This window comes from Bos grunniens, chromosome 5 (assembly GCF_055505025.1).
Source record: "Bos grunniens cultivar Pamir isolate PY7600 chromosome 5, Bosgru_T2T1.0, whole genome shotgun sequence".
Classification (NCBI taxonomy): domain Eukaryota; kingdom Metazoa; phylum Chordata; class Mammalia; order Artiodactyla; family Bovidae; genus Bos; species Bos grunniens.
Genome location: NC_141169.1, coordinates 110454907 through 110481303, shown reverse-complemented (window position 1 = coordinate 110481303; position 26397 = coordinate 110454907). Strand labels below are relative to the sequence as shown.

General features: G+C 54.3%; 2 protein-coding genes across 26 annotated transcripts in view; one reads left to right on the top strand and one right to left on the bottom strand.

Moving 5' to 3' along the window:
• Positions 1 to 1599: 1599 nt before the first annotated feature.
• BID (BH3 interacting domain death agonist) lies at positions 1600 to 20857 on the top strand. Of its 9 annotated transcripts, none has more exons than XM_086402711.1 (7): positions 3321 to 3378; positions 4260 to 4352; positions 15348 to 15406; positions 17203 to 17407; positions 18577 to 18716; positions 19168 to 19380; positions 20415 to 20857. In XM_086402711.1, exons 3-7 carry the CDS (start codon positions 15395 to 15397, stop codon positions 20421 to 20423), a joined length of 579 nt encoding a protein of 192 aa, XP_086258837.1. In that variant the 5' UTR covers positions 3321 to 3378; positions 4260 to 4352; positions 15348 to 15394; the 3' UTR covers positions 20424 to 20857. The 9 variants fall into 9 exon arrangements, with proteins under 9 accessions (XP_086258829.1, XP_086258828.1, XP_086258837.1 ...); XM_086402707.1 differs by having other exon boundaries at positions 20412 to 20857; XM_086402709.1 differs by lacking the exon at positions 4260 to 4352.
• Positions 20858 to 24194: 3337 nt separating this feature from the next.
• The window catches only part of BCL2L13 (BCL2 like 13), a 50572-nt gene continuing 48369 nt past the window's right edge, over positions 24195 to 26397 (bottom strand). For 14 of the 17 annotated variants that reach the window (XM_086402682.1, XM_086402690.1, XM_086402692.1 and 11 more), the window contains one exon: positions 24195 to 26272. In XM_086402682.1, the coding sequence (XP_086258808.1) occupies positions 25556 to 26272 (717 nt within the window). In that variant the 3' untranslated portion in view covers positions 24195 to 25555. The remainder of the gene's footprint in view (positions 26273 to 26397) is intronic. The other 3 variants (XM_086402684.1, XM_086402685.1, XM_086402683.1) reach the window with 1 other exon arrangement.

Sequence of the window (26397 nt, the reverse complement as noted above, 5' to 3'; positions counted from 1 at the left end):
TGGCAGGGCTAAAGGCAGGTGCTATTTCTCCTTCTGTGTGGAAGAGGATCTCTTTCCCACTCAATAAGCAAATGCACACCCTCGGGGCAGGACTCCCCCATTAAAGCCCCTGCGGGCCCCCCTACTAGTGGGCGTCCAGTGGGGCCAGGCTGCCATGTCTCAACAGCCCCCAGCATCCCCACCCCCAACAACCTCCACTCCCTCCTCTGCCGCAGGTCTGGAAGGAGTGGGCAGAGGAACAGGGCCTTCTGCCCCGAGCTCTTTGTCCAGGCTGAGGACAGCCGCTCCTCCAGCGTCGCCCAGGGGCCCTGGGGTGGGGTGGTGGGAGGAGGCTCACCTCTGTTGGTGGAAAAGCTGGGTGGGAGGGTGAGGGGTGAAAAGACGTGTCGGAACAACTAGGCGCCCGCTGGTGTCACCTGGGCTCTTCGCTGGAGTCTGTTCTGACTGTAGCCAGGCCACGGAGCCCGGAGGGTCACGATGGAGTTTTCTCAGGCACCAGGCAGTCCTGTGGAGGTGACTCTGCTCTGGTTCCCAGAGTGGAGGCCTCCCTAGTTAATGTTGGTTGTTGGCTGGAGCTTTGCCCACTCCAGGGCCGGCAGCTCTCCTCCCCGTCTCCACCAGCAGGATTTGCACTACGGTCCTCTCTCCTGACTCTGCTGCCTGTCCTTCAAGATCCAGAGCCTCGACTCTGTCTTGGTGGGAAAGCACCTTGGAGGTTGGGAGCTGGTCCACCCCCTCCCAGCCCCAGACCTTTCTCCATGGACGGGGTAGTGGCCCCTTCCAATCAGCCACTCGCCCTCAGCCTCCACTCCCTGGCCTCCCACAGTGGCCCCTCAGAGCAGGGCAGGGAGCATAGAGGAGGACCCTGGAGGGCCCTGGTTCCGGAAAGTGCTCTCCCAGACTCTGCTGGTCTGGTTGATGGTCAAGAGCTGAGAGGGCCCAACCTGCAGGAACTGACTGTCAGTCCTGATCCCTGCAGTGAAGCGCTGCTGTGGCAGAAATGGAGGACGGCTTGGCCCCACAGATTAGGAGTCAGCTGGGTGCCAGGTGTGAGCAAGTGGTGTCTGGGATCCCTAGAGGCAGGACAGGGGCATCTTGGGAGGGGCACCCAGGGGTGGGGCATGAGCCCCGCTGCCGTCTAGAGCCCCCACCCCAAAGACATTTGTTTTCGGGAAGTCAGGCCTCACTTCCCAGGTTTCAAGGGACACGAGCCCATCAAAACAGCAGCAACCGTGTGCATGGCCCCTCAGAGTCCCAACCTCAGCCCTGCAGGCTCCCAGGGCCCTTGGCTTGTCTGCCCAGCCCAGGCTCCATGGTGGAAGCAGCTCAGGAGGAAGGTAGGGGACGTCCCTGTGTCTCTCTCCTCTTCCTGTCCCTTCAGAACCCAGCGCCCTGTGCCTGGATCACCTTCTAACCCTTGCTTCTGACTCCTGGCCACCCACATAACAGCTTGATATTTGTACACATTACAAATTGATCACCAATTAGTCTAGTTAACATCCATCACCTCACATCCTGAAATTTTTTTTTCTCTGGATGAAAACCTGTAAGGTCTACTGTCTCAGCAACTTTCATGTACACAACACAGCAGTGTTAACCGGTCCCCACGCAGAACATTTCATTCCCGGGACGTATTTGTTTTATAACTGGAAGTTTGTGTCTTTCGACCCCCTTCACCATATACCACTCACACCCACCCTGCCTCTGGAAACCACCAGTCTGTTTTCTTATCTGAGTTCAGGTGTTTTTAGATTCCACATGTAAGTGAGATCACACAGCATTTGTTTTTCTCTGACTTATCTCACTAAGCATAATGCCCTTACGGTCCATCCACATTCTTGCAAAGAGCAGGAACTCCCATTTATGGCTGAACAGTATTCCATATATATACACACACACACACACACACACACACACACACACACACACATCTTCGTTACTGGTTTATCAGCCCTTGGACATTGAGGTTATCCCTGTACCTTGGCTATTGTAAATAATGCTACAGTGAATGTAGAGGTACAGATAGCTCTTCAGGATAGTGATTTCATTGTTTTGGATAAATACCCAGATGCAGAATTGCTAGATCATATAGTAGTTCTGTTCTTAATTTTTGGAGGAATTTCCATAGTGTCTGCACCAACTGACATTCCCTGCATCAGTACACAGGGGTTAGTACACTTTTTTGAAAGTGAAGTCACAGTCAGAAGCCTGGGTAAGGAGACCGAGAGGCATGTCGTCTGTCCGTCACTCAGAACGGGTGAGTGCGAGCTGGTGCTGAGGCTTGAAGGACGACTGGTTGTATGCACTGGTTAGAAGTTATACTCCTGACAAAACTGCAGTGAAAGCCCGGGAGCAGCTTTTAGGGAACATGATTGGGCCTGGCTGGACCCCATGGCGTACTGGCAATGCATTTGTTGCCCTAGAATGTAGTGGAGGTGGCGGTTGGGGTGGCTAATGGCTTATGCAGGCGGCCTCAGCGGCAGGTACTGGGGTCTGTTTCCAGCCACTGCGGGGAGAGAGTGCTGAGCTGGGGCCCCAACGGGTGGCTTGTGCTGTTGTCCCTTCACACAGTCCTGTGTTGATTGTCATGAACGTGCCCTTGTTCAGATTTCCTAGATCGTCCCTGTTCACACTTCCTTCACAGGTGCACATAAAAGTCAGAGAGTTTCTTTAAAGTTAGGTGTGAGATAAAGCCGGTCTCCTGTGCAGTGGAAATTGGCAACTTTGTCCTTTGCTTGTAGGATGTGAAATCTGTCCCTCTGTCTCTCTTGTGTTGGCTGCCAGGAGCTCCATTTTAAAGAATTACTTGCTGTGTATACTTTAACCACTTGGATACGCAGCTCTGATAGAGAAGCCAAGCTGGGACGTGGATAACACGGCCTACATTTGAAACCTGCTCCATTATGTGACCTTTGTTACATAGCTTTCATTCATTGTAAAATTGGGGCCACAAGTCATTTAAGAAAAAGTGGAAAGTACAAAGAGGAAAATCCAGTGACTTTGTAACTTTACTGTAAGCATTCGATGGTTTCTGGTTATATTTCCTTCCTGTCTTTTTGTTTGTCAAGTTTGGTTTCTATTCCTGAGTTCCTGTCTAGCGACTGCCCTGGTCCCTCTCGGCCTCTGTTCCTGCTTCTCGGCACTAAGCCTCCTGGCACCGGGGGGCGGGGCGGGGCGGGGCCTGGAGGCGGGGCGGGGCCGCGGAGCTCTTTGGGGAATGATGATGGGTTGGGGCCGTGGCCGGTGTGGGCGGGGCGGGAACTACAGGAAATGGGCTCACGGCGGCTGCGCGCCCCGCCCCCGGGACGTGGTCTTTTCCCGCGCGCGCCCGGTGCGCTACGTCGCGCTGCTGTCCGGCCGCCTCGCTCTGCGGTGGAGGTGAGTATCGCCTGCCGTCTGCGCCCCCGGCCCCCTGGCTCCCCTCTCCCGACCCCACGCTCCGTCCTGCTGTTCCTTCCGCGTGGGGCGGCCGCGGGTCCAGGCGCCTCCCCGGCTCGCGCCGCACTGGACGTGCTGCGGGCGGTGAAGGTAGGTTTATGGAGTGAAATAATGACCGGAAACCCCGGGAGGGCGAGACCTCGGCCGGCAGGCCGGGCGCGGGACGCCCTGCGCTGCCGGGGTAGGAGAGCCCTCACGGGGAGGGTGCTCGTCACCCGGAGGGATGGTCTTCACTGAGGGGGCCTCACCACGGAGACGTTTCCGGGCGACTCCCCCCTCCCTCCACGGCTGTGCCCTATCTGCTGGTCTGTCTGCTGCCCAGGCCTCCTCGGCGGCCTCTGCGGGGGCAAGTGGTTCCAATCTCGGTCCCGCCGTCGGGGCCCGGGTGGGTCGGGAAGGGGGCGCTCTTGGACCTGCGTCCCTGCCATCTCTGGGCAGAGCCTGAACCCGGGCCCCCTAGTCCTGGAAGAGAGTCTGTGGTCGAGCCGGGGGAGGGTGGGAGGAGCCCGCCGGCTGCCGAGATCGAGGTGGCTCTAGGAAGGCACCGGGAGAAGCGGATGGGGTGGCCAGAGGGGCGGCCTGGAAGGGTCGGTCGTCTCTGGGCGGGGCTCGGGGGGCTGCGCGGACCCCGTGCTGTGTGGTGGGAATGGCGACCTTGGGACTCGGGGATATGCAGGCTCTGGAGCAAAGAGCTACCCGAACAGGGACTGGGTTACTGTTGTCTTGAGTCAGTCCATCTGAGATGGACTCTGAGGTGCTGGGGAGGGGGCTCTGCTCCCAGGCTTTCCCAGACCCAGGACTGGAGGTCCCACTCATTGCAGAGGAGAATGGCCCGCCAGGGAGCCCCAGCACGGAGGAGGAACGATGAGGGTGACCGGCCTCCCAGGGCCAGGGTCCTGGCAGCGCTGGAGGTGGTGAGCGATATTGCTGCTGTTTTTTGCCTGTTGCAGGGAGAGGGCCTGGGTCCTGATCCCGGACCGAGTGCTGTGCTGGGGTTCTGGGACACTGCCTCTGGGCAGTGGACCCTCAGAAGCCTTGCTCCAGAGCTGTGGCCAGTGCTCCTGTGGCTGCATCTCTGGTGGTGGGTGTCGGGTGGAGGGAGTGCGGGCGTGGAGTGCCTGCCCCACTGGACCTCCAGTGCTCACCTGGCTGGGCCCCCAGAGGTCACGTGAGTGCTCACCTGAGGACAAGCCTGGAGATGGCAGCTGTGACAGAGTTCACAGTGCCACACACACACACTGATCCAAGCCTGTGACCTCAGAGTCCAGCTCTTCTGGTTGGAGTGGCCTGCCTGGGTTCCCCATGCTGCCTTGCCTGGTACCTCGACCTGTTAGAGACGGGGATGGGGTGGGGGGTGGTGGGATGTGGGCAGGGCCCTGCCTTTCTGCGCACCCCTCCCTGCTGGCAGCTGTGGGGGTGGGGAAAGCATTGGGCTGGTGCCTGGACCCTGGACCCTTGTTGGGGCTGTTCTCCAACAACTGTCCTGGCCTCCCGGTCCCCAACCCCCACCCGGAACCCAGCTCTTCCCTCCTTCCTTTCCTCCTTTTCCTGATGTGTTTCCTTCCTCTTTTCTTCCTGCTGTGCTGGACTGATTGGGAAAGTTGCCCATGAATAGCAAACGTGAGCACCTGGATGGACCACAGAGCAACCACTTCTGGAGGTTGTGTGAAAATTGAGTTCTCATTGGCTCTTGTGTACAGTGCCCAGCGTCCTGGAAGCCACCCACTTAGATGGCAAGGAAGTGGCTCGTTTGCAGTCACCCTCTGCCTGCAAGTGTCCTGTCAACTTGGGCAGGGGAGGGAACCAGTGCCCTCTGAGTCAAACGCAGCAGGGTTAAGAGGGGCTGGTGACCTTCAGGTGCACGAAAACCTTCTGTTCTTGGGGAGGGAGGTGGCAGCCAGGAGCAAGCTGCCACACGTGAGGAGAGGCCTCTTCTGGGTCCAGGGCTCCTGCTCACCAGAAGGCCATGGAGGCATCCCTTTGCTTTTCTGTGGCTCTAAGGGGAGAGTAGTTATTGCAGAGGTCAACCTTGACGCCCCAGGGGGGCTTCAGGACACCTGGCCCCCACGGGTCATCTTGCCCCCCCCCGCCCTGTGCACGCATCTCTCTGGGGCCAGGGAGGGCAGGGCAGCGGGAGACATGGACACTGGACTTGGAGCACCTGGTGGGGTGGGGGAGTTGCACTTCCAGGGCCTGTGTGTGGGGTGGCTCCCCCACTTATCTCACTGTCCCCTCCTTCATGCTGCGTTTTTCTAAAACTACTTTTTTGAGATATTTCCTATGCTATAAAATTTGCAAACTCGAAGTGGTTTCCAGTGTATTTGCAAAGTTGTGCAACCATCACCACAGTCTAATTTTAGAATGTCTCAACAGCCCCAGAAGAAACCAGGCACATCATCGGTTACCCCCAGTCCCTTCATCCCCACAGCCCCAGGCAACACTTTTTCCTCTGTGGATTCACCAGTTCTGGGACGTTCACATCAATGGAATCATACCATGAATCATTCCAGGAATGAACTCTGGTTTTCTGTGACTAGATTTTTTTCACTCAGCCTCATGTTTCAGAGTTCATCCATGTTGCAGCCTGTATGAGAAATTCACTCCCATTTTTATGGTCAAATAATACTCTATTTTATGGATCTGCTACATTTTCCTTATCCATTCAACAGTTGATCGACATTAGACTTTTGGTTATTTTGGATGGCGTCGTGACAAACGTTCATGTGGGCGTGCGTCTTCATTTGTGTTGTGTGTATACGTAGCTAGGAGTGGAATTTCTGGGTCATGTGATAACTCTTAACATTTTGGAAAGAGTGAAGAGTCTTCCCGACCCCGGGATCAAACGCGGGTCTCCTGCGTTGCAGGCAGACTGTTCACTGTCTGCGCCACCAGGGAAGCCTAACGTTTTGAGGAGCTGCAAAACTTCAAAGCGTCTGCACTCTTTTCCACACCTGCCCTGCCCCCCGGAGATCTGTGCATGTGATGTGGGGTCCCGGCTGAGCCGCGTCTTTGCTGCCTCTTGCTGTCAGCTTTCGATTCCAGCCCTCGTGGATGTGAAAGTGAATCTCCGCATTCACTTTTCTTTCTTTTCTTACTTCCTCCCTCCCTTCCTTTGCACTTTATGCTTGGCTTTTAGTAAAGATTTTAGTTCCCTGACCAGGGAGCCCTAACCACCAGGAAATTCCCCTTCATTGCGGTTTGATTAGCATTTTTGTAGTGGGGTCACACAGAGTCGGACACGACTGAAGTGACTCAGCAGCTTAGCTGTTGACCATCTGTATGTCTTTGGATCCTGTTAAAATCTTTCACCCAGTTTGCAATTGAAATGTGTTTTTGTTGTTACAAGAATTCTTTATATATATTTGAGTACTAGTCCCTTGTCTGATGAATTACTTGCAAGCATTTTTTTCCCCCTATCTGGATTGTCTTTTCATTGCTTATGTCCTTTGAAGCGCAAAGGTTTAATTATCAAGTTCAGTTTATCTATTTTTCTCTTTGTATGGCTTGTTCTTCTCTCATATGGTGTCGTATCTAAGAAATCACTGCCTCATCCAAGGCCGTAAAGTTTTATGTCTTTGTTCTCTTCTATGATCTATGCTGAGGTAGATTTTGTGTATAATACGAGGGAGGGGCCTCAACTGATGCTTTTGCTCCCAGGTGTCTCAGTACCGTTCGCCGAGGAGCCTGTTCCTTACGCGGCTCTTGACCCCTTGGTCAGAGGTGGATGCGCCGCAGGCATTAGGCTTTGTGTCTGGACTGTCACTTCTGCGCCACTGCCGGTACCACACGGTCTCGATCCCTGTCACTCAGTCATATGTCTTGAAGTTGGGGAGTGAGTCTACCAGCTTTGTTCTTTTTCTCATTGGCTATTCTGTGCCCCTTGCATTTCCTAATGAAAGAGGAACCATTTCTCTCTTTCTGTGAAAAAGCCTGGTGGGAGCTTGCGGGGATCCTGTTGAGTCCATGGGTGTTCTTCCAGCTTGTGGACCGGAATGAGCCCGCTTATTTGGATCTGTGCTTTTCTGCAACGAAAAGCGTGTGCACTTTTCAGGGTACAGCTCTTACGCTTCTTCTGTCCAACAAGTGTTCCAGAGTATTTAACTTTTCTCGCTGCCATCCTAGTTCTGTTTCTCTTTCGGATGCTAATCGCTGGCACACACAAGTACAGTGGGCGTACACGGTCTGTGTCCTGCAATGTTGGTGAACTCACTTGTTACTTGCTGGGCTGTTTTAGTGGATTCGTTGGGCGTTTCCACATGTGAGCTCTTATCTAATTGGGATGTCTTACAGCCTCTCTGTTGATTCCAGTGTGTGCAGCCAGGGTTGAAAACCAGTGGTCCTTTAAGATGGAGCGGGGACCAAGTAGGGGAGCAGGTGAGCAAGCGGTGGGGTCTGTGGGGAAGCCTGAAGGCGGGAAGCCCAGCACAGAAGAGGCAGAGATTGGCGTCCCACACTCCGGCGAGTCCAGGCGGTGCGTGGTGGAAGTGGGGCCCCAGTGTGTCCCGGGTGAGTCGTCAGAAGGAGCTCACGCGGGCGCTGGGCTGGGCTCCCGCTCGCTTCCATTCACTCGCTTCAGGGGAAGGACTGGCACAGGTGATCTGAGTGGAACTGGCAGCTGCCATACAAACCCATGTTTTCAGAAACTGGCTGAATCATCTTACTGGTTTCTTCGTTAATTAATGAACTAAATAAAATCTTGGACATATTTCATTTTATTATTCTATATTTGTGGGGAAATCATGGTTTTGCGCTTTCTGTGTTGGCAGTTTTGGAGCCATCCCCAAAAGCGTGCCTGGTGGACTTGGCCCCAGAGGCCGTGTCTCAGGCCAGTGGAACAGCTCTGTCCAGACAGTGTTTGGCTGGGTTTCAGGTTTGCGCGCGTGGACAGGTTTCTCCACTGGTGGTCTTGCTGACCGTGTCCTTGTGCGAGACGTGGAAGGTCTGCTCTGTGTCGAGCACGAGAGGACAGAGAATCCGGGTGGTCAGACGGCGGTTTGTGTCCTTGGTCTTTTGAGCTCAGTTCATAATTTTGTGCCACCACAGGGAACCAGTCCTCGCATCTGGACGCGTGAGCCTTGGTGTTTCTGTGTTTGCTCTTGACTTGGCGCTGAACTTGTGGGACCGAAGCTGGGTGCTGTCTGTGTGTCTGCTATTCAGAAAGACCTTTGCCTCTTGGCGTGTAAATGTGGGAAGCATTTTTTTCATCACTGAGGAGTTTGGTTGTGAAGTATCTTAAATTGGAAGAACTATGTCCTCGTTGGCTTTTGGACCTAAATAAATATGCTTATGTAAGTCAAATTTATCTAAAATTTCCATGAAATGAGGAAATCTCATTTCTAATAGTTTAAATACATTAGACTTTCAAAAAATTAAAAATACACCAAAACAAACTCAGAAATGTTTTAAGAACATATGTTCACAAACACTCACAGATACAGAAAACAAGCCAGTGGTTACCAGTGGGGAGTGGGCTTCCCTGGTGGCTCAGATGGTAAAGAATCTGCCTACAAGGTGGGAGACCCAGGTTTGATTCCTGGGTCAGGAAGATCCCCTGGAGAAGGAAATGGCAGCCCACTCCAGTACTCTCACCTATAGAAACCCATGGACAGAGGAGCTGGGCAGGCTACGGTCCACAGGGTCACAAGAGTTGGACAAGACTTAGCAACTAAACCACTGCCAGTGGGGAGAGGGAAGGCGGGGCACGGTGGGGTTAGGGGGTTAAGAGATAAACAACTGAGTGTAGAATACGTGAGCTCAAAGGGCAGTGCCGCACACCACAGGAACATAGTATCTTATAGTAATTATGAAGCCGTATAACCTTTAAAAACTGTGGATACTATGTTGCATACCTGTAACTTATATAATACTGTATATCAACTATATCTCAATATAAAAAGAGTACAGGTTCACATAGTTAAGGTAAATCTTTGGCAAATGAGAATAAATTAATTTTGGATTTTAAAAAGCTGTGTTTTCTCTGATTTATCAATATTACTGATAAATCAATACTTAATATTGATTACATGTAGTAATCAATATTCACTATACTAGTAAATTGTATATTATATGCTAATTGGTTCCTCTCTGCCCCACCCCCCACCCCCTGCAAACTTCTATAGGTTTCCTTCTCAAATCAACTGATACTATTCTTAGTGTTTAAGGTTACGAGAAATGTAAATTTGTTTTCACCTAAACTGAATAGAATTCTGACAGTGTTTCTAACAGTATTCCAGATTATAGCATGAACACTGAATTAATGATGGCAATCATTGTACACCCAGGCGATTTCTAAATAAGACAGGATCCAAAAGCATTGGGTACCAGGTGTATTTTAAGTGTTTTCAGTGTTCTCAGCAGGGCTTTGTCGTTGGCTGGCATCACTGAGTGTGTGTGCGCCTGGGGGAAGCTCAGGATGTGTGTGGCTGGGAAGTGACATCTGAACTGTGTGAGACCTAGTCACCTGATTCTCTGTGAAAGAGTCAGTCACTTTGGTTAAGTCTCTTAATTAAAATGGATGGCAGAGAAAACTGTTGTGTTAATAGATATGCTTTTATTTTCAAGGGAAAGGTCTAGTTCCTCCCCCCAACCTTTTGGTCTCTAAGACTTACACACAAAAATGACTGAGGACCCTGAAAAGCTTTTGATTAACCAGGTTTTATCTATTTTCTGTGTTAGAAAGTAAAACTGGAGAAAATTTTACAATATTGTTGGTATGTTTGGACGTATCAGTGCACGTTGCTTGTTAACGTTTTTAACACAGTGCGTTACAGGACAGAGCTTTTAGTGACAACGTGGTTTCATAATGTTGCAAATCCCTTAAATGTCTGAGACTGAAAAGAAGCTGTGAAAGTTTGCTTGGTTTGTTTGTTTTTGGATTTTTGGCCTCACCGCATAGCTTGCGGGAAATTAGTTTCCAGATCAGGGCTTGAGCCTGGGCGCCCTGTGTTGGAAGCATGGAATCCTAACCACTGCACCGCCTGGGAAGCCCTAAAATGATAATTTTTGATGCTTTATGTTCTAAAGGGAAAAACAGTCCCACCAAGAACAAAGGTTCGTCACTTATGAGGAGCTAAGGGGTTCTTAGTTCACTGACAACCGTGCCCTGTTCCGCAGGCTTCCCTGACCCCGTCGTAAATGACCAGGTGGGCTCTGATGGTGCTTCTGGAGGTTGGACCCTGAATTGAGAGGAAAAACGTTGTTTTCAGGATATGTTTTACACCTACAACTGTCATTGAGACTTCCCAGAGAATCCCACAGGCCATTCATCTTCTAAAAAGAGCGATTATGTAATCAGCTTTGTTTGACATGTTATTGTGGGAAGAGCAGCTGTCTGAAGAGGTGCTGGCTCACGCTTCCTTGGTCTAGTTTACAGGAAAATGTAACACACATGTGAGTGTTGCAGAAACTCTGTGCTCCGTGGGGACGCCGTCGCTGTCCATAATCTGTTTATTCTCAGGGGAACACAGATCACAAGAGACTCTGACCCTCTCCCGTCTGCTCTTGTTGGAGAAGTCTGTGAGTCACTGCTGGCAGGCCCTGCCCTCTGGAAGCGACTCAGGGCTGTTCGGTGTGTGTCCGCAGTAGAGGACAGACTCCGAGGCTCATGCCAGTGGTTATACCGGGCACTTGGAACTAGTGCTGCTGCACAAACGGGCTTCAGGAGCTCAGAGCTGCACCTGGGGCTGCGGGAGGGCTCCGGGCTCTTCTGGAGGCAGCAGGGGGCGAGGCCACGGCGGGACCTGGTGGTGCGCTTGCAGTGGTGCTGAGATGGCGTTTGTTCCCTAGACACATGAGGAACCTTTCTCTTTCTGAAACTCTCTGTAGCCCATACACATCTGTTAGATGGAACTGACATCTGGTTCCCCCCGATAGAATTAAGTTTCCTCATTTTGTGTGGTGGCTCAACAGTGAAGAACCCACCTGCAATACAGGAGACCTGGGTTTGATTCGTGAGTTGGGAAGATCTCCTGGAGGAGGAAATGGCAACCCACTCCAGTATTCTTGCCTGGGGAATCCCTAAAGACAGAGGAGCCTGGCGGGCTACTGTCCACGGCGTTTCAAGCAGTCAGACATGACTTAGGAACTAAATAACAACAAACTGTTGCTTGCATAGGTTCAAAAGGAAGTTTTTTTCAAACATTTTTGATTGTGGTGGAACAGATGCAAAATTATACATATAATCATTTTATGTGTGCAGCTCAGTAGCATGACTAAGGAATTAGTAATTCTCTAGAAACGGACATGATTGCTCGTGTAAGTGGAGCCGGGCCGTGTGTGTCTTCCTGTGTCTGGCTTGTTTCATTCGGTGTGACGTCTCAGCGTTCCTCCATGTTGCCACAGTTTCCCTGTTTTTTGTATGTGGGGGAAAATGTACGTCCACCTGCAGTGAGACCCCCCACCCCCACCGTCCCGTCCAGAACCCTGCGTCTTACCACCCGGGCCGCCGGCCACTTGGGGTCTGCCCTTGGGGTCTGCCTCCTGTCACTTGGCACAGCGTCCTCAGGGTCCCGCGTGCAGCAGGTGCCAGGATTTCCCTCTTTCTGAGGCTGAGTGAAGCTCACTGTGATGGGCACAGTGCTGTCCGCTCACCCGTCGTGGACATTTGCACTACTGTCCCTTGTTCTTTTTACTGGGATGTAGTATAATTTGACAAAACAAGAACTTTCCTGGGAACGTCCTATCTCTGAATGGTGCTTGTGTGAGCCGCTGTGATATGCCACTTGTCTCAGAACTGAGCTGCCTTTTAGGGAGCGAAGCCTGTAGAGCCTCTCGGGAAAGCCAGTCTGGGCCAAGGGTCCCCGCCTACTGTGATGGAAAGGAAGGTTGCCTCCTGCAGGCCAGGGAACCTGAGATGACCAGAGTGAACATACAAGTGGATGGTGGCGGAGCAGCCGGCCCAGTCCTCACCCACAGTGACCAGTCACCCACTCACACAGAGTGACCAGCCCAGGGAGGTCAAGTCAGACTGCTCTCTGGGACAGTCCAGACACGATCACTGACAGCTCCCTAATTTTTGTTCCTGCCTGTGACGTGCAGCCAGGCTGGCCATCACATAGGTGGCCCTGGCCAGCAGGCCCCCAGCTCTCTCCACGGCTGCCGCACAGACCTGCCCCCTCCTTTGTCTGCCACGTGTGAGTGTCTGATCAGTGTCCCTGGTCCCCTGCCCGGGCTTGCTTTGCTCCAGACAAGTCCCACACGTTTAGGGGAGCTGCAGGTGGTGGACCCCGCACACTGCTTCACCTGTCTTCTGCCCTCAGGGTGGCAGAGTTCAGCCCAAGGTTCCTGGTGAAAATTTCCAGACGGAAGGTGATCTTGTGACCTTGTGTTGTTGTTCAGTCGCTCAGTCGTGTCCAACTCTTTGCGACCCCATGGACTGCAGCACGCCAGGCCTCCCTGTCCTTCACCATCTCCTGGAGCTGGCTCAAACTCATATCCCTTGTGACAGTGATGCCATCCAACCATCTCATCCTCTGTCATCCCCTTCTCCTCCTGCCCTCAATCTTTCCCAGCATCAGGGTCTTTTCTAAGGAGTTGGCTCTTCACATCAGGTGGCCAAAGTATTGGAGCTTCAGCTTTAGCATCAGTTCTTCCAATGAATATTCAGGACTGATTTCCTTTAGGATTGACTGGTTGGATCTCCTTGCAGTCCAAGGGACTCTCAAGAGTCTTCTCCAATACCACAGTTCAAAAGCATCAATTCTTCGGCGCTCAGCTTTCTTTATGGTCCAGCTCTTACATCCATACATGATGACTGGAAAAATCATAGCTTTGGCTAGATGGACCTTTGTCAGCAAAATTATGTCTCTGCTTTTTAGTATGCTGTCTAGGTTGGTCATCAGAGAAGGCAATGGCACCCCACTCCAGTACTCTTGCCTGGAGAATCCCATGGACAGAGGAGCCTGGTAGGCTGCAGTCCGTGGGGTTGCGGAGTCAGACATGACTGAGCGACTTCACTTTCACTTTTCACTTTCATGCATTGGAGAAGGAAATGGCAACCCACTCCAGTGTTCTTGCCTGGAGAATCCCAGAGACGGCGGAGCCTGGTGGGTTGCTGTCTGTGGGGTCAGACACAGTCGGACACGATTGAAGCGACTTAGCAGCAGCAGCAGCAGGTTAGTCATAGCTTTTCTTCCAAGGAGCAAACATCTTTTAATTTCATGGCTGCAGTCACCATCTGCAGTGATTTTGGAGCCCAAGAAAATAAAGTCGCTCACTGTTTCCATCATTTCCCCGTCTGTTTCCCATGAAGGACCAGATGCTGTGATCTTTGTTTTTTGAATGTTGAATTTTCAGCCAGCTTTTTCATTTTCTTTCACCTTCATCAAGAGGCTCTTTTATTTCCTCTTTGCTTTCTGCCATAAGGGTGGTGTCATCTGCATATCCAAGGTTATTGATATTTCTCCCTGCAGTATTGATTCCAGCTAGTGCTTCATTCAGCCCGGTGTTTCGCATGATGTACTCTGCATATAAGTTAAATAAGCAGGGTAATAATATACAGCCTTGACATACTCCTTTCTCAATTTGGAACCAGTCCGTTGTTCCATGTCCAGTTCTAACTATTATTTCTTGCCCTGCATACAGGTTTCTCAGGAGGCAGGTGAGATGGTCTGTTATTCCCACCTCTTTAAGAATTTTCCACAGTTTTTTGTGATCCACACAGTCAACGGCTTTAACATAATCAATGAAGCAGATATTTTTCTGGAATTCTCTTGCTTTTTCGATGATCCAGTGGATGTTGGCAGTTTGATCTCTGGTTCCTTTGCCTTTTCTAAGTCCAGCTTGAACATCTGGAAGTTCTCAGTTCAGGTACTGTTGAAGCCTGGCTTGGAGAATTTTGAGCATTACTTTGCTATCGTGTGAGATGAGTGCAATTGTGTGGTAGTTTGAAGATTCTTTGGCATTGCCTTTCTTTGGGATTGGAATGAAAACTGACCTTTTCCAGTCCTGTGGCCACTGCTGAGTTTTCCAAATTTGCTGGCATATTGAGTGCAACGCTTTAACAGCAGCATCTTTTAGGATTTGAAATAGCTCAGCTGGAATTCCATCACCTCCACTAGCTTTGTTCATGATGATGCTTCCTAAGGTCCCCTTGACTTCACGCTCCAGGATCGTGGTTATCTGGGTCATTAAGATCTTTTTTGTATAGTTCTTCTGTGTATACTTGCCACCTCTTACATCTTCTGCTCCTGTCTCCTGGAGGTGAACTGGTTTTCTTTTCTGTTTTTAACCTCCTGTGTATGTAGGAACCATATGGAATTGCCAAGTTTGACTTTGCCCTACAAAGCAGCGATTCATTGGGTTTAGCCTAATACTGTGTATAAACAGAGTATGCTGTGCATACATTTTAAAACGGGTTGTTCTGTTGAGACTGATCTGCAGACACTTGTTACTCTGTTTGGGTGTTTCTACGATGCACACAGAGCTCTCAGTCTTCTATATTTTCCACGTCGGGGGCATAATCTTCTAAGATTTGGTCTGATGAGCTTTCACCTATGCAGTTGTTTAGTGTGGAATTGACGCCATCCCAAAGCCTTAGTCTTCCGTGACTGTCAGGTAGACATTCTTTCTCCTCCTGTTACACACCTTGCCGTGCAGCCACGGTGCCTTGGGGCCGGCAGCCGGGTAGGGTCTGCAGTGGGACAGATCTGTGGAAATGTCTAGGAATTGCTCGTGGAGGGAGCCCAGTGCTCTGAGTGTTCACTTAGAAACTGTCTGGGAGCCAGATGGCCCTGCCTGCCTGACCAGTGAGCTCAGGGTGGGAGGCTGGACCTGAGGTGGGGGGTGGTCTTGGTCTCAGTTACGAGGAAACTCAGGTGTGTGGCCCGGGATGCAGATGAGGGGAGCCAGGGCCCAGATGACTCCGTTATCCCCTGCGGGGCTCCACGCCCACCCTGCATGTCCTCTTCCAGGCCGTCCACCCGGAATCCTGTGAGCCGGAGCCCGTGAAGCTTAGGCCATGGATTTGAAGGTCAGATGATGCGGTGGTCATGGCGGGGGTGGGGCGGGCCTGGGGTAACTGGAGCACACAAGCCCCTGTCTGCTCACTGCCTGTGCCTGGTCGATCCTGGAATGCAAGATGGGTTCAAGGATGTAGGGTCCTTGAGCAGGTTTAGGGTTCAGAAGGGAAGCTGCAGCCGAGCCAATCAGGAGCTCTCATCCATCTCCTTCCCACCGTGGCTTGTGTGGTGTCTTGGGGCGCCCCCTCCCCCCGGGCCCTCCCTCTACATCCCCTCCAGCCCTTCGGGTGCGGCTGCAGGTCTGGGGCCCTCCTGGTGACTTGTGAGCTTGGGCCAGCTTTCTGAATCTGAGCGGACAGCACTGGGGAGGAGGTGTGCTTGGTGGGAGCTTCTGGAGCAGCGCTGTGCCAGGCACGGGGCCTTATGCTTCCCAGCCTGGCGGGTCAGGAGCCACTCAGGCAGGAGGGTTTCGGGGAGCTGCCCCTGTGCGGCTTACCTCAATGGCCTCAGGGTGAGGGGGATGCAGAGACTCGCTCCCGGGGTTTGCTTTCCCCTTTTCCCTCGACACGGGAGTGCCCCATAGTTGGGTTTGTGGGGAGACATCCTTCAGCTTCCTCTTTCTCCCTGCCGTCAGAATTTTCATCCTCTTACAGATTTTTCTGATTTTTCACCTTTGTTAAGCGCTCAGCTCAGCAGCATTAAGTTACTCACGTGGCCATATCCCCACCGGCTGTCCCTCAGCCCTGTCCAAGAATAGAGCCCCGAATCAGGATGACCTGGCCTCAGCATGACATCTGCAAAGACCCCCCCTTTCCCAGTTAGGTCCTGCTCTCAGGTTCTGGGGGATGCAGTCCAGCTGCCACAGCCCCCTCCTCCCCCGAGCAGGACGCCTCCTGAGGTAGAGGGAGCACCTTCGGCAGTCTCTCAGCTGCCATGCTGCCTGGCCTCCCTGTGAAGATTTAGTAGAGCTGTTAGGTGCATTTCCCCTTTTAGGACGAATTCTGGAGAAGTAGAGGCTGCATAGCAATACGTATGCATTTTATTTAAAACACTTTGCCCTCTAAAAACTGTCCTCTAAGCGTTCTGATTTTTTTTCCCTCCCTTTTCACACTTGCTGCACTGATCTTTGTTGTTGTAGCACGCGAGGAGGTTTTTAGTTGAGGCATGTGGGATCTAGTTCCTTGCCCAGATTGAACCCAAGCTGGACCCCCTGCTCTGGAAGCTTAGAGTCTTAGCTACTGGGGCACCAGGGAAGTCCCTCTGATTAATCAGAGTATTTTTCTAATCTTTTCTAATGAAAAATATTAAAGACTCAGGAGTACATTTTACTAGGATCTTTACTTTCTCCCCTTGGCCCTCCCGGCCCAGGCTGTGAGCTAGGCGTTCCTGGCCTCTCCAGACGCCCTCTCACCCCAGCCCTGCCCGCACATGCTCTTCTGGTTGTAGCATCCCGCCTGTCCCGTGCTGTTTGTGGGCCCGGCAGGGGCTTACCCACCTGAGGGTGGCCAGGCCTGCTCAGAGGCAGGTGGTGTTTGTGGTCACCAGTGCCCAGGTGTGCTGAAAATCTGCTTTAGCACAGCGCCATCCTGGGCCCAGGAGACGATGGGAGCGGAGGCGAGCAGGGGTGGCCCCGACCCGTGCCTCCCCTGGAGGCAGCAGCTGGATCACCTCTTGCACGGTTGGAGCCTTTCTCGATGTCTGCAGGAGGGAGGCTCTGCGCACTGGCCCCTGCCTGCCTAGAGGGTGCTCAGGCCTTGGACCAGTGAGGCCAGCCCAGGACCACATTCCCACAGTCCTCTCCTCGCAGGTTAGCAACGGCCCCAGCCCTGGGGACGAGCGCACCACGAGCCTGCTGCTGCTGGGCTTCCTGCAGAGCTGCCCCCACTCCTGCTTCCAGAGGGAGCTGGAGGCGCTGGGTCACGAGCTGCCTGGGCACCTGTTCCATGATGACGAGCTGCAGACGGACGGCAACCGCTGCAGCCACTTCCCCTTGGCAGCGGAAGCGGAGACAGGTAGGCACTGGCCAGCCTCCTCGGCCCTGGGGCCTTCAGGCTCGGCCCCCCATGTCCAGTGGAACAGGCCTCTTGGAGTCTGATCGGTGAAAACCCACTAAGCTTCCGGAGGACTCTGGGCATCAATGTCCCCCATGGATTCACATCTGTGTGCTACAGCCATGCCGACCTCCACGGTCACCAGGCAGTGGGGACCCCGGGCTCGTGCCTGGGGCCGGGCTGTTCCCCCAGCTTCAGCTTTTACCACAGTGCTGCCTCCACGGAGGCCGCCGGGAGCCCCTTGGGAACTCCCCAGGGAGCCTTTTCAAGTTGTGAGTCAGCCTGTTCCCAGGAGGCCTGGCTTGGAGCCACCTCTTAAGAGGTCCCCACCAGCCAGGGCCCCCTTGGGGACAGAGTAGGAAGGTGTGGGGGCAGGAGGAGCTTTGCTATCCCTGGGGCCCCCCCCCTCTCACCACCCCACCCTTAGACTTCAGAGCCTTGCTGGAGGCACAGGGCAGGGCCCTCAGGTAGGAAACTGGCCTGTGGGTCAGGAACCTGATGTTTGGCAGTAAAGCGCAGGACAGGCCTGGCCGTGTTCACTCGGCTGGATGGGGAGGCCGAGGGGGCACTGGGGGAGGTGGCGGCAGCTGGAGCAAACCAGAGGGGGGCCAGGCTGCAGTGGCATCTTGGGGGTGAGTGGTCTTGTCAACCAAGTAGTCCAGGTCAGAGGTCGTGGCTTATCCCCGAGCAGAGGGCGGGCACGTGGGGGATTCTGGGGGCAGGAGGGGACTACATGCATGTCTCCAGGTCCAAGCATCTCACTGGGCCGTGTGGGGCAGGAGGGACGCAGCGCCTGCCCCTCTGAGTGTGCACTTGCCTGTCCTGCACCCACTGAGCTCTGGGCTGTGTGGCTGGGAGTCAGCCCCACAGCCGAAAATGCCCGAGCCCAGAACCTTCTCTTCTGGTAGGGGGAGCTCAGAGCACTAGGAAGGAAGTGCGGAGTTGGGGGGCGCTGTGCGTTGGAGCAGACCCAGGGACAGCGGCTGGGGCGACAGATCACTGCCGCTTGCTGGACGACGGCTATTCGCCGCGTGTGAGCGCTTCGCTGCTCTAGTCGCCCTAGTAGTTGTGGGGGCCCCGGGGGAGGGTGTGAGCAGGCGTCACCTCAATCTGCCTCGTCTGGACGTTAGATTCTGAGCGTCAGGAGGAGGCAGTCCGCGAAGTCGCCCGGCAGCTCGCCCAGATTGGGGACAGGCTGGAGGGCAGCATCCGCCCAGGGATGGTGGCCGGCCTGGCCTCACACTTCAGTGTCAGGAGCCTGTCGGAGGAGGTGAGTGGGGAAACCACGGGGCCACTGAGGTCTGTCCTCTGCCTCCTGGCAGACAGACCAGCGTGAGCTTCCACAGAAGCTGGGGGGAGAATCAGCTTAGAGAATTGTCTCCCAGAAGAACTGTCACCCGGCCTCTGAAAACCTGAACCTCAAATCAGGCTCAGGAGTTGGGAGACAACACCCTCAGTGTCACGAGTAGGACTCTTCCCAAAACGGGGCCTGAAACACACTCGTGCCGGGCCCGGCCAGTCAGCTTCCTGCCCCCGGGAAGGCCATCCACTTAGGGAGCCTCCCGGCCATTGTGGCTCCCAGGCCACTGGCGCCTGGCGCCCACCTCACTGTTAGTGCGGAAGGTCCTCTGGGGTCCAGGGGTTCACGGAGGCCTCTCCCTGCACCCGTGTGCTGGCCCCAGCCCTGGGTGGGTAACCACACCCCGCTTCCACGTGCGCAGGACAGGAGGCAGTGCCTGGCGGCTGCGCTGGAACAGCTCATGCAAACCTGCCCTCCTGACATGGACCACGAGAAGACCCAGCTCCTGCTCACCATGCTCTTGGCCAAAAAGATAGCCGACCACTCGCCAGCCTTGCTCCGAGATGTCTTCCACACAACGGTGACCTTCATCAACCAGAACCTCCTCGCCTACGTGAGGAACTTAGTCCGAAATGTAAGACCCAGTGGTGGATGAGCCCAGCCTTGGTCTCCCTTCCCCCTACCTGCCCCCTCCCTGAGCTCTAGGATCCTCACTGCGGGAGTCATGGAGGAGATGGTTGTGGTGAATGCCTTGTTTCTGAGGTGGCTGCTGTCACAGGCTCTTGGGAGGTGGGAGTATGGGGGAAGGGCAAGCACAAGCGATGTGCCAAGCTGGGCTTCCCTGGTCTGCTCTCAGCTCCACCTTTTCACAAATGAGCATCAGTTCAGTTCAGTCGCTCAGTCGTATCCGACTCTTAGCAACCCTGTGGACTGCAGCACGCCAGGCCTCCCTGTCCATCACCAACTTCCAGAGTTTACTCAAACTCATGTCCATTGAGTCCATGATGCCATCCAACCATCTCATCTTCTGTTGCTCCCTTCTCCTCCCACCTTCAATCTTTCCCAGCATTAGGGTCTTTTCAAATTAGTCAGCTCTTCACATCAGGTGGCCAAAGTACTGGAGTTCCAGTATCAGTCCTTCCAATGAATATTCAGGGCTGATTTCCTTTAGGATGGACTGGTATAGTTTAAATTAAAAACATGCTTTACCTTGGGTGAGAGGTCGAAAGGGGGTTAAAAACCACACCATTTGTCCTCCAACCAGGGTATTAGAAAGTCTGGTTTCACAGACCAGCTGGAAGGGAAGTAGACATACCTTGTCTGTAAACTTGAAGATACTGGTGAGTGGAGTTTTATGTGTCGGCAGCACTGCTCAGGTATCTGACCCTTTCTTTCACTATGTACTGATGAGCCTTGAAGGCATTCTCTGTGCGTGGCTCTGAAGTTACATAGGCATTTACAACCAGAGGGTGGCACCAACTTGGCGTCAAACCAGGCTAACTGGTGGAAGGAGAGAAGCCTTTTCTAAGAGCTTCCAGACCCTGCAGGGCTGCAACAGAACCTCTCGGTAGAGCCGCTCGGGTGCTGAGTGTGGGCCTGGAGGCCCCGGTGTGGGGTCCTGGTCTGCGACCCTGGCCCACCCCAGCTCCTCCTCTCTCGCTCCAGCAGATGGACTGAGTGACCACTCGGCAAAAGCAGACTGTGAAGACGCAGGCGGTGTCAGCGTTGTAGCTGCCGCCTCCACGGACACGAGCTTCGGCCACTGATCCAGGCCCAAGACGATCACGGAGTGCCACCTCACCATTTTAAAGCCCGGGGCTGTTTAAGACTTGCTGCGCTAGCGCACTTGGACAGAGATGTTCACGTGTGCCTGTGGACATTTCTTCTGCATCCACCCCCACACTGTGCCTTTGTCTACTGTTGGCCAGGAAGGTCCCCACCTGAAAGTCACCCAGAAGCAGACTGGGACTTCCTGTGGTCCAGTAGTTAGGACTCTGCACTTTGGCTGCTGGAGCCTGGGTTTGATCCCTGGTTGGGGAACAGATCCCAAAAGCCTTGTGGTTCAGCCAAAACAGAAAATAAAGGCAAACTGTTGAGACAGAAAACAAGAACACACTTGTTGTTAAAACCACCTTACTTTTTACAATAGTGTGGGACTTACCAGTGGTCCAGTGGTTAAGACTCTGCTTCTACTGCTGAGGCCTCCATCTGATCCCTGATTAGGAACTAAGATCCCACCTGCCTCATGGTGCAGCCAAAACCAAGGGCCACTGCCTGCCATGTCCGAGGAGGACCAGAGAGGGCTGGAGGGGAGTCCCTGTACTCCTTAGAGTGGGAAACTCCCCTGTGAACAGCCTTCATACCAAGCAAGTGCAGGCTTTCTGTTTAAAGACCAAACACCACAAGAGGTTCTGGACTCAAATCAAGGTATAGAGGTGATTTAGAGGCCCATGGTAACCAGTCTCCAGTGTAACTAAATGCACCCTTTTCTCTGACGGAAGTCAAGATTTTGATACGAATTTTAAGCCGCTGGAGCAGCTACTGCCTATCTGTTAGTGATCTTACCTGTGCACCTTCCAGCCCTGCCCCCCTGCTCATCTGTGCCTAAACTGCTTCAGGCAGAACACGTTTCTAGGCGTGAAAGATGTAAGAATAGACTTAAACATTCAGCATCTTTGGCAGTTTCCTTTCCTGGAGACAGAATACAAGAAGTACCCAAAGCAATCGGGACTTCCCTGGTGGTCCAGTGGTTAATCACCTGCCTTGTAACGCAGGGGACACGGGTTCAGTCCCCGGTCAGGGACCGGAGACCCCACACGGGGTTGGGGGCGGGGGGGGCAGTGGAAGCCCTGCAACTACTGAGCCCACGTGGCAACAAAACAGCCCACGTGTTGCCAGTAAGACCCAGTGCAGCCAAGCAAGTAAACACCAACAAAGCGATCACTGCCCACTGAAAGAAACGGAAACAGGGAGCACTCACGCTTAGAACAGCACAGCCTCGTCTGCTCCCGGCGACAAGCGTCGCCTAGGACCGGTCTGTGTTCCACGTGCGTTTGATGCTGGGTGCGGCTCCAGATCGCAGGTCACTGGTGACAGAACACCTGTGTTAACTGAACATGGTGTCCTGGGGAAGAACGTGAACACGAGTAACGAAGTACTAACACATTCTTGTTGCCAAAACCACTTCTCTGTTCCATGAGTTCAAACTTACCAAAAAAAATAGCTACACGGTTCGGCGTCAAACGCACAGCACCCGAGGCTGGGCCTCAGGCTGACAGCTGCAGGGGGGCGCAAAGTCAATGCAGGTAGTGTGGTCGAGCGTCCGGAAACAAATCTCCCAGGTTTAAAGGGTTCACCTCAGTGGGAACAGTCACACACACACACACCAGTCAGTACATCTCAGCAGGGAGATATTTTCTCTCAGGAGGGGGATGATTCTCTTCCAGGAGCAATTAAAAGTGTTGTAAAAGAAGCTCTAAAGCACCAAATAACCCCACTATCTCTTAGAACACTTCACCTTACCTACCACTGTTCTGCTTATGTTAATTCAGTAATCCTCTCTTGATAAAGTTTATGCAGGTTTTGGTGTCGGGTTTTCTCTGGTGGCTTAGAGGTTAAAGCATCTGCCTGGAATGCAGGAGATCCGGGTTCGATCCCTGGGCCGGGAAGATCCCCTGAAGGAAATGGCAACCCACTCCAGTACTCTTGCCTGGAGAATCCCATGGAGGGAGGAGCCTGGTAGGCTACAGTCCATGGGGTTGCAAAGAGTCGGACATGACTGAGCGACTTCACTTTCTAGACCAAGTGAGAGATACTGTCGGTCACGAAGCAAGATGCGTGGTGTGGCTCTTCTCCCCGCAGCGGTCTCTCGTGTGGATGTCCCGACCCCGAGTGTGTCCCAGCCGCCTCACTCGGCCTGTCCAAGCAGCTGATGCCTCTTAGGTCAGGATCCTTGTGGACAGAGGGGGACGTGCATGATTACTTGAATTAAGCAATGGTTACAGAAAACAGAAGATGCTCAGTCACTGAAGTCTGGAGGCGGGCTTGCTGTGCACATGGGCTCCTGAGGACCCAGCGCGCACGGCTGAGCTGCCTCTGGGGTCACAGCCCAGGAGCCACTTGCATTCTCAGCAAGTTCACCAGCTGTGCCCGCTGGGTCTCGGGCTGCTGTCAGACAAGGCTGGTGGTCTGGAGGGAGCCCTGAGTTACCATGTGGATGGAGTCTTCAGTCCTCACTGCACTTCACCTCCAGTGCGTTCTCCCGACACTGCTTCCAGCAGAGCACGCTCTTCCCAGAGCCGAGCTCTGTGCCTCCCGATGACAGGCACAGACGCAGGTGAGGGGAGAGCAGAGGGGCCTTGGGCAGGAAAGGGGCCACATCTCACCTCAGCACTGAGTAAGGGTGAGGGGCGGAATCCAGAACACGCCAACCTCCGTCAAGGAGGCACAAAGAAGCACTTTTACTCTGAGGAAATGGACAACTAAGACATCAGGAGAAACAGGAGGCCCAGGAAAACCGTGAGCTGCTGTCTGTCCCTTTGGAGCTGGCCAAGGATCCAGCCCCTCCAGACTCAGTGGGTGAGGAGGTGTCAGCCCGCCCTGGGCGGGTGGCGTCAGCAAGCGCTCTGACCGTGGGTCACACTTCAGCCGCGGTCTCCCATGAGCATGTGCCCCGTGCATTGGGAGGGCCCCGCAGGACACACCAGTGCCGCATCTGACACCAGACACAGGCGGCGGTGCTGATGTCCCGGAGGCACCCTGGGACCAACCAGGCTTTTGCGGGCCAAGACTGCTACCATTTACCACAGAGAACATAAATCAGCATTCTTTAATTCTGGTGTTTTCCTCAAGAAACCGTGAGTGGCTTTCGCCAAGTGATCAGAAGTCGTGACATTCAATAGCACATTAAGAGTGCTGGAGACCCACCAACCAGAACCAGCAATGGCTTGGCAGAGAAATCCCCGCTCAAAGGCAAAGCCGCCTGGGTCACCACTGGGCACTGCACCCAGCCCCGCCTCACTCCTCCTGCCGTGGAGGACGTGAACCCCAGACCCCAGCCTCCGCCCGCTGCTCACAAGCAACCCGGCTCCCATCGGAGCTTCAGCACCTTCAGCCAGTGGGTTTGAGGATCCAGAGTTTAAAAATGTAAACGCTGGAAGGAAAGCGTTATAAAAGGGAAAAGGACAATGCCGATGCAGCAGACCACACGCGAGGAGGAAGACAAGCTCCACGACACGAGCCCCACCTGCTCTCCGCCGGCTCCTCAGTCCAGGTGCAGAGCTCAACACCTCCCTCCCCAGGAGTCACAGGGCATGCCTGGGGCAGTGCACACACGCGCACACGGACACACACACACTCCAGGCCCTTCTGCCCAATTGTAAACAGTACTGCTTTAGGAGGATTTAATTTCAAAAAATGAAAATAATAAAGCGCATTTAAAACATCAAGTTTTGGTGATGGTGATAGGTAATGTAATTTTATTACAAATTTCAGGATCTAAAAAGTAACCTGTTACATTGACTAAGGTAACTCTGAGATGACCCGTCTCAGGCACGGTCCTGTTAGTGACTCGACCTCGGGAGAAGAGACACAGTCCCCCCACCCTCCCGCCATGTGAAGCGCAGGCTGTGCACGGGGCTATGCCGTATCCCCGGCACATGCCGACCACAACCTCCGTGGCCGTCGCTCTGGCATCTGGGCTGTGATGAGCTCTGTGTGAGCCTCCTGCTGGACTCTGAAAGACAAGCAGGAGCCTCAAGGGTGGCCCCTCTCCTGCTTTTTAACTTCAATGGTATTTAGGAGACTGTGCTGAAGAAGAGTACGTCCCCTGGGCTGAAGCCCAGTATGGGAGCTCTTACTACAAGCAGGTGACAAAGAGGGGCCATGTGACCAGTGAGAAGTCTGCAGCCAGAACCCAGGCTACAGACAGTGACCGCTGGAGAGACACCCCACCAGGTGGCCACCAACAGAAGGGCTGCAAGCCACCTCAGGGGGTCAGCCAAGCTACCCTCCTGCTTCTGTACAAGAGACAGCTTGCCCACAGTCATGGGCAGGGCCTGGGTCTCGTCTTATATTTACTTTTTAAAAGACTACAGGCAGCATCTTTATGAGGGGAGCCGAGAGAAGCATTGGGCAAGACCTCTCCACGGGCCGGCAGGGACCCGAGCGCGGAGGGCAGGGCAGTACCTGAGAGGCGGTGGAGACCGCAGAGCACTTGGGCTGCGGGACCAACGGGAAGAACAGAGGAGCCCAGAGTAGGGGTCGTAAAGCGCACGCTCTTGGCAGAGGGGAGGCTCCAGGCCGGAGTGCGTCAGCAGCTGAGGGGCCCACAGCCAAGCCCTCCTGCCTGGACCCCCAGGTGCCCACGAGAACCCTCTGCCTCTGAGGCTCTCACGGGACCCATTACCCCGGGGACGTTTGGCAACATCGGGGGGTGCTGTCACCAAAGGGGAAGGTGCTACGGGGGCTGATGGGGGAGGCTACGCACCCTCGGGGGCACAGGTGCTCACAGCCGGGGTTGCCCAGACGCCACAGACAAGACTGAGGAAGCACTTGACACCCTAGACCCTGAATCTCAGAGGAACCCAGGCCAGGGACCGCCCAGCAGACCGCGTGCACAGCCTCTACCTCAAGCCCCAGCAGGTGGGCCGCCCCTGCCCTGCTGACCCAGCTCCTCACCCCAGAGCGTCCTGCGGATGTCCAACCAGCTGCTGCCCATTCGGATTCAGTCGAGACAACTAAAACCCTCCTTCTTTCTCCTGGGTCCCGAGTCCTGGCAGCAGGTCACGGTGGACCCCGAGGAGGAAAACCTATTTCTTCCGCAGAGCCAGTGCCAACCCGACCGCCACTGCTAGGATGGCCATGGCAGCCGCCCCTCCCAAGAGCAGGAGGGACCTGCCCTCGGGCAGCGGGCCGGCCTTCTCAAGGTCGCCTGGGCGGGGCCCTACCCTGAGTGCCCCCTGCCCTCCAGTGGCCTCTTCCCGGCTCGGCGGGGCTGAAGGGGGCTCCGCTGGGGACTTGGGTGGCAGGACCCCCTTCCGCTCTGGTTCAGAAGCTTCTGCTGGGGCTGCTTCTGCCTCCTCTTCACCGAGCTCCACAAACAGGGACGTCGTGGGACTGGCCCTGGGGACGGCCGCCATCAGGGCAGGGGCCGGCGCGGCCGCCTCCCCCACGCCCTCGGGGATCTCCTCCCGCTCCACGTGCACGATGTCGGAGTTGGAGGAGTTGTTCTCGCTCTTCTCTGCGGCCCCGTTGCTATCCAAGCTCTTGACCTCCTCGGGGTCCACTGTGACCTGCTGCCAGGACTCGGGGCCCAGGGACACCGGCAGGCTCTCCGTGTGCCAGCTCTGGCTGGCGGACAGTGACACGGGCAAGCTCTCGGCCTGCCAGGAGGCCGTGGCCGTGGAGGGCGACTCCGGGGGACTGACGTGCGTGGAGCTGTCGCTGGGCAGAATGTAGATGTCGTTGCTGTCCTCCACGGCACCCGCGGGGCACTCCTCCTCTGACTCCAGGTTAAAGACGGTGCCCTAGAAGAGGAGCACGTGGTCAGCACAAGGGCACTAAAATAACCTCTGCGAACACACATCGGGAAAACTCCCTCCTAAGTTGAGCCTGAGGAACAAACACATCATTTAAAATGATGGCGTTTCTG

Excerpts from the sequence above, each read along its gene's own strand:
- BID (XM_086402702.1), top strand. The coding sequence starts at position 3,025 with ATGGTTTCTGGTTATATTTCCTTCCTGTCTTTTTGTTTGTCAAGTTTG. Across the intron at positions 3,379-17,202 it reads CGCCTCGCTCTGCGGTGGAG|GTTAGCAACGGCCCCAGCCC; the intron begins GTGAGTATCGCC and ends CTCTCCTCGCAG. Across the intron at positions 17,408-18,576 it reads GGCAGCGGAAGCGGAGACAG|ATTCTGAGCGTCAGGAGGAG; the intron begins GTAGGCACTGGC and ends TCTGGACGTTAG.